At 32.9% G+C, this 7,397-nt stretch overlaps 1 protein-coding gene across 1 annotated transcript in view; it reads right to left on the minus strand.

The window, feature by feature from the left end:
* Nucleotides 1-301: 301 nt before the first annotated feature.
* Nucleotides 302-7,397, minus strand: part of LOC106475034 (trimeric intracellular cation channel type 1B.1-like) — a 20,565-nt gene continuing 13,469 nt past the window's right edge. Inside the window, exons 3-6 of the mRNA XM_013935731.2 lie at nt 6,538-6,722; nt 3,965-4,052; nt 3,382-3,721; nt 302-1,505 (exon numbers count right to left, since the gene is read on the minus strand). Coding sequence (XP_013791185.1) covers nt 3,412-3,721; nt 3,965-4,052; nt 6,538-6,722 — 583 coding nt within the window. The 3' untranslated portion in view covers nt 302-1,505; nt 3,382-3,411. The remainder of the gene's footprint in view (nt 1,506-3,381; nt 3,722-3,964; nt 4,053-6,537; nt 6,723-7,397) is intronic.

The following is a 7,397-nucleotide window of genomic DNA, read 5'->3' on the forward strand; positions in this document are numbered from 1 at the left end:
CTTCTAAGCTGGCTGAAATTCAAGAAGTATTAATGAATTTACAGCTGAAGGTATTATCAGCGAGGATAGCGAACTAATAGTCATGTTAATTCTTAGTTGCACTTTACATACATAGTAAACTCTGATTGAAAGTTGTTATTATATATGTATTTTAAAAGAAATCACAATTGCTATTTTAAAATTAACCTTAAAAATGATCTTCCATCTTGTAACTTTTTAATTTCAAATAACTGCTAAAATAATTGGACACCATTTGTCCCATTTAATATCAAAACTGTTCACTAAGAAAAAAGACAAAAAGTATTTGGGAATTTTTTAATAAGCATTAAAACATGGGAATCTACATTCATCAATGTTTTATACCAAGTAACGCCTTTAAAACACAATAAAATCAAAATGTGACTAAAAACACTCCCTACATTATCAAAAGATATGTATCACTAAGTATGATGTTTAGCTTCTTCATTACAGGTTCTCAATATTACCTTTGTTCTGAAACAAGTGATAAACAATAGCTTAACAGAGGTCAATTTTTTTTTCAAATAAATACAGGAAACAAAAAAATTCAGTTTTTTTTTGTAGTTTTAAGAATTAAAAATCAATAAATAATTCATGTACCTTTGAGAACTTTAATAGACTGTAACTACCCGTTGAATGAAAAGGGGACGACGTTTCAGCTACCACATCGAGGTGAGGCCTTCGGGTGATTGCAGACCATTAAAGTTCTCAAAACCTACTATATCTACTCTGTCTAAAGTTCCACTGAAACAGAGTTGATGTATCTACTTAAAACTTAGTGTCTTACATCACTAACACAACAGTGATTACATACATGATATCCGACACAAAAACATGTACATACCTGTGTAGGAAACAAGTTCAGAAAGAAGTAATAAATATCCAAATAAAAACTTTCTACATGCTACAGCACTATCATCTGTTAATTAAAATAAGTAATAGGATAGATGAGCATCATAGCTTTTAATTATTTACTAATCTATTTGTACTTAATTACTTTTAAGGAATTATATTCTTTAAATGATCACAAGAAATATTTATTAAAATCTTTATACTTTAAAACATTTGTCATCCGATGGCTAAGAAGAAATGAATTTTGTGCAGCACTATCATGTTTCTACAAGTTACAACTGATTTAATTTTCATGGTAAAGGACAACAGTATGCTTCTCTGTAACCATCCATGACTTATAAATTTCAATCTTTTGGCACAAATATAAAATCTAGGCTTATTAAAAAAAACCACTTTCCATAGAACATATTTGAGACAAAAATTCTACCTTGTGTATAGTGGAAGGAATAAACTTTTAAAAATAAATTATATCCAAACAAACCAATCTGTTTAACATGCTTGGTACTGGTGATCCACACACTCATTTTAATATTCTTTGACAGGGAAATTTTGTGGTATTAAATTCATGGAAAATAAGTTTTGTGAAATGAACACATAAAGGACAGTGATGCTTCCAGAGAAACACGCCCATAAACCTGTGGGAAAGAATTAAAAGGTAAATAATTTAGGGAGTTATTTATAATATACAAAGACTGTCGGTAAGAGATAAGGCATGAAAAAGATAATATCACAGAAACTACACTTAAAAAATCAATTGTCATGAATATATAAAACACAAGAGAAAATATGAAAAATTAGGTATTAGTATATAAATTACAGTTACAAAATTAATTAATTAAAATACATTTAAAAAAATACTTCAAAAAACATAAAATCCTTTGATTACTAAAAAAAAAAGGCACTTATCTCAACTTTATCAGGAATATTAACTGTTGAGCAATTTATGAGAAAATACAAAAAAACATTTCATAATTAATTAGCAACAATGTTCTCATGGTCGATAATGACTACTCATGGCTACTTAATGATAACCGTATACATGTATTAACCTGTGGCTACTTAATGATAACCGTATACATGTATTAACCTGTGGCAACTTAATGATAACCATATACATGTATTAACCTGTGGCTACTTAATGATAACCGTATACATGTATTAACCTGTGGCAACTTAATGATAACCATATACATGTATTAACCTGTGGCAACTTAATGATAACCGTATACACGTATTAACCTGTGGCTACTTAATGATAACCGTATACATGTATTAACCTGTGCCTACTTAATGATAACCGTATACATGTATTAACCTGTGGCAACTTAATGATAACCGTATACATGTATTAACCTGTGGCAACTTAATGATAACCATATACATGTATTAACCTGTGACTACTTAATGATAACCGTATACATGTATTAACCTGTGGCAACTTAATGATAACCATATACATGTATTAACCTGTGGCTACTTAATGATAACCGTATACTATGTATTAACCTGTGGCTACTTAATGATAAATGTATACCATGTATTAACCTATGGCTACTTAATGATAACCGTATACCATGTATTAACCTGTGACTACTTAATGATGTTATTTATTCAGATCTATAACTTTGTATATAAAGTAATAAAATTCATGGTGATCTCCAACAGTGTGAGACACGTTAGAATTACATCATAAACACACTTGTAACATGTATTTGTTTTTTTAAAGTCTGGAACTAGGTCTTCTACTTTGGCCTTAACTAGTTTGACAAATAAATGAGACTTTTTGGACTCCCTGTAACTGTGTATTGATACATAACATACATCACAAAGGACAATCCATATGAACTGGACAATTGATTTTCACGTGCTAAGTGGTGAAGGTAATAACATCACTCGACACACGTTAACTCCACTTACCTGACGTGCTAAGTGGTGAAGAGATAATAACATTACAGAACACGTATTATTTACACTAACCCCCCTCTTACCTAACTCATACATAACTATAAACACCTTGTGTATGGCACAATTAACCAGAACTTACATAACAGAAAAGATAACTACACAAAATAAAATTAGTAAACTATGTTAGTATTAACATGTAAGTTATGTGTATGTAACGTGTTCTGTAATTGATAACAGATGTCTAGTAATGAATGTTTGTCTACAGATGCCTGATAACTTCATTCCTCACATGTCATGTCATATGGCTGAAACCTCACAACATAAAGAAGACAAAGTTAAATAATTTCAACATTTGTGACCACTTTGCTCAGTCACAATGTATCCCTTATACAGAAAGAAACTTCTAATGCAAAGTCATTATATGTGACTGCATCACATGTACAGCATTTGCCTGTGACAGATGTATGAACCAGACCTGAATGATCTAATTGCAGCCAATGAAGTTCAAAATTAATTTCTTTCACTCTGAAGAACATACATTGTCAAGACAATTCAAATTCATTATAGAAAAGTAACAAATATAATTTACAATATTTTAATCCCTACCATTGTTCTTGGCCCGTTTTTCCAGTTTTATTAGTCCTTCTTTTTCCCAGATTCAGTTTTCCCATTTTTGGCAACATCTACTTTTGCAGGTGTATGATCTCCTTTTCCAGCAGAAACTGCTCGACCCAAAGCATCCCACACACCGCCCATGAAAATAGCACAGAAAAGATTTTCAAAAGGTACAAAAGGATCATAGATACCCAGAAGAACAGCCGAGAGTTTGAAGTAAATGAAAAAGACAGCAATTCCAAAGTAAACGAGGGCATGAGGAGCCGAGATCAAATCTGTCTTTTTGTCGAGAATAAAAAGAGTGGCTGCAGCTATACAGGCTTTGGTAGGGCTGTAAAATACAAAACCAGGGACATGTTAAAATACTTTAAAATGTTAACAATTTATTAATTCTACAGGATATATATCAGAAATCAGCATAACTATAAAAGGGTAATTACCCACATAAACCACAGAATATTGAACATTTTTGTACTCACCATACAGAACAAAAATGTAATGTACAAAAGAATTGAAGCTTGTTTATTATATGATAATACATATAAAGATGGTCAGCTACATAAAATGTACTTACAAGCTAGGCTGCATAAACTCGATAGCAGATGGAGTCCACAAGCCTCTGATAAGCCTTTCCAGTAGTTTTAAGAAGGCTCCACCATTTCCTGTCAAAAGGTGAGACAAAGATCTTAATACGAAGGAAAAAAGAATAAGCTACAAAATAAAGTTAGCACAAAGAAATCTCACTTGTGACCTCTAATACTAAATACTACTCATGTCCACTTCTCTTCCATAATACGGTTATTACTGATAACATCCAGTGGTCAGACGTTTTTCTTGTGTTGCTTCCAACTAATATGTGCTTAAAAACTCTTTACATCATGTTTAATTCTATAGATCTAAGTATTATTCAATCCACTAGAAAGTTTGAAAGATCAATTAGTATTACCTTCTGACCCATTACATTATGTGGTTATTTCTATACATGCTGGCAGATAAGAGCGACAACTACACTTGGTGTGTTTCAGTCAAAAGTTGACTATCAGGAAATAGCTCTACCTAAGAGTGTGCAAATTCATTTATTAATCTTGGCTCAGTACACACATGTGTCGCATGTCTACACCACAGCTGGCTCAGTACACACACGTGTCACATGTCTATACCACAGCTGGCTCAGTACACACACGTGTCGTATGTCTCCACGACAGCTGGCTCAGTACACACACGTGTCACATGTCTACACCACAGCTGGCTCAGTACACACACATGTCACATGTGTACACCACAGCTGGCTCAGTACACACACGTGTCACATGTGTACACCACAGCTGGCTCAGTACACACACGTGTCACATGTGTACACTACAGCTGGCTCAGTACACACGCATGTCACATGTCTACACCACAGTTCATATCCACATGTAGAGAACAAATCACATTACCTAGAGATATCACACATTTACACCACAGTTCATATTCACATGTAAAAAACAAATCAGAACAAACACAGATGTCATGTTTACACCACAGTTTCTATCCATAATCCCACATGTAAAAAACCAAATCAGAACAAACACAGATGTCACATGTTTATACCAAAGTTCTTGTTTATATGAACATATCAAAGTACAATATAATTAGTTTGTAAATCAAGGTGATTATAAATGTAACTGACTGTCTTTCACATGACTAAACAATCAGTTTTAAAAACACACATTGAATAATTTCAACAATATTACTAGTAAATTCATTTAGTGTTAATTAATTATTATGAGATACAGAAGAGATGACAGATATGATCATGATTGATATAAAACGTTTGTATGTTCTGAATTGTTAAATTTTCAAACTGACACGGAGAAAGCCAAGCTGGTTTCTCGCAGGTTCAGTTCAAATAACAGAGGATGTTGTTAGCTAAGTTGATGCTTTGTGGGTTCAACTAACTGAGGATGGTGTCAGCTAAGTTGATGCCTTAGGGGTTCAAATAACAGAGAAGGGTGTTAGCTAAGTTGATGCCTTTTTGGGGTCCAAATAAAAAAAGATGGCATTAGTTTAGCTGGTGCCTTTTTTGGGTTTAAATAATAAAAGATGGTGTTAGCTTAGTTGATGCCTTTTTGGGGTCCAAATAAAAAAATATAGTGTTAGTTAAGATGATACCTTTTGGAGCTGTCTTTCTATATTCTTTTCTGGGCAGTTAACCTATAAGTGACAAATGATCCTGTCGATCTGGTGAGTGTTTTTGATAGTTAACCTAGAAAAGACAAATTATCCTGTGTGCTGGATGAACTTATTTACAGTTAATACACAAGTACCAAATTATCCCAGGTGTTTGGTGAGTTTATTGACAGGTAATCCACAAGTACCAAATTATCCTGTGTGTTTGGTGAGTTCATTGACAGGTAATCCACAAGTACCAAATTATCCTGTGTGTTTGGTGAATTTATCAACAGGTAATCCACAAGTACCAAATTATCCTGTGTGTTTGGTGAGTTTATTGACAGGTAATCCACAAGTACCAAATTATCCGGTGTTTGGTGAGTTTATTGACAGGTAATCCACAAGTACCAAATTATCCTGTGTGTTTGGTGAGTTTATTGACAGGTAATCCACAAGTACCAAATTATCCCGGGTGTTTGGTGAGTTTATTAACAGGTAATCCACAAGTACCAAATTATCCCGGGTGTTTGGTGAGTTTATTAACAGGTAATCCACAAGTACCAAATTATCCCGGGTGTTTGGTGAGTTTAACGTAAAAGTAAAGTGTATTTTGATGTCACTATTCCAAAGGTGGAGGAGGTCATGATCAATATTTTACTAGGTGTTTTAACTCTCACAGGCGTGGAACCTTTTAGTTCACAATTTGGTAAGCATAATCTCAGAAAATAGGCCCTGTGATAAAGCTTAGTTTAGCTAGTTTCGGTATATTATATACTAGGTTTAAACACAAAGTACATATTCTGTTTTGCATGGTACCCTGAAAAAGGCCTAAGAAACAATTTTCTTTAGAATAATAGTTTTTGTCATAATCAAGATATGGAATACAATAGGATATAATTAAATAATGGCTTTTGTCAAAGTATTTTATCAGTCTTCTTTTCACGCAGTTGCTACAATAACCATGATACGTACCTCAGCTTTAATTTTACTCACCTTTAACAGTTCCAGCAATGATCATGATTAGGTATCCATTAGGATAGAGCTTGGCTGCATGTAAAACACCATCGTGGACTTTCTTACACCTGTAGACTTCCTTCAATGCTGCCAGTACCAGCTTCACAGGCAGGAACTTGCACAACTTATAAGTCAAGTCGAAGGGAGAGTAAAAGATTAAATACCTGAAAGAAATACGTTCTAATTATTTGATATAATTTATAAATAGACACAGTGTACTGGGTGGATTTACCATCTTTAAAAATATATTTTATCACAAATCCATATTTGATAAATATAGCAAGTTAGAATGAAAATCAGTGTTTTGCTCTTAAAGATTAAACTTTGTTTCCGTAGCTCGTATCGTTCAGAGAGAACCCACTCATTATTATTATTGTGTTCTAAACGATAAAACATTACATGTTCATTACTGTTGTACTCCAAATACATTACATGTTGATTACTGTTGTACTATAAACACATTACATGTTCATTACTGTTGTACTCCAAACACATTACATGTTGATTACTGTTGTACTTCAAACACATTACATGTTCATAACTGTTGTACTCCAAACACATTACATGTTCATTACTGTTATACTATAAACACATTACATGTTCATTACTGTTGTACTCCAAATACATTACATGTTCATTACTGTTGTACTCCAAATACATAACATGTTCATTACTGTTGTACTATAAACACATTACATGTTCATTATTGTTGTACTATACATGTTGATTACTGTTGTACTCCAAATACATTACATGTTCATTACTGTTGTACTCCAAATACATTACATGTTCATTACTGTTGTACTCCAAATACATAACATGTTCATTACTGTTGTACT

Source organism: Limulus polyphemus, unplaced genomic scaffold, assembly GCF_000517525.1.
Source record: "Limulus polyphemus unplaced genomic scaffold, Limulus_polyphemus-2.1.2 Scaffold7996, whole genome shotgun sequence".
In the NCBI taxonomy this organism is placed as follows: Eukaryota; Metazoa; Arthropoda; class Merostomata; order Xiphosura; family Limulidae; genus Limulus; species Limulus polyphemus.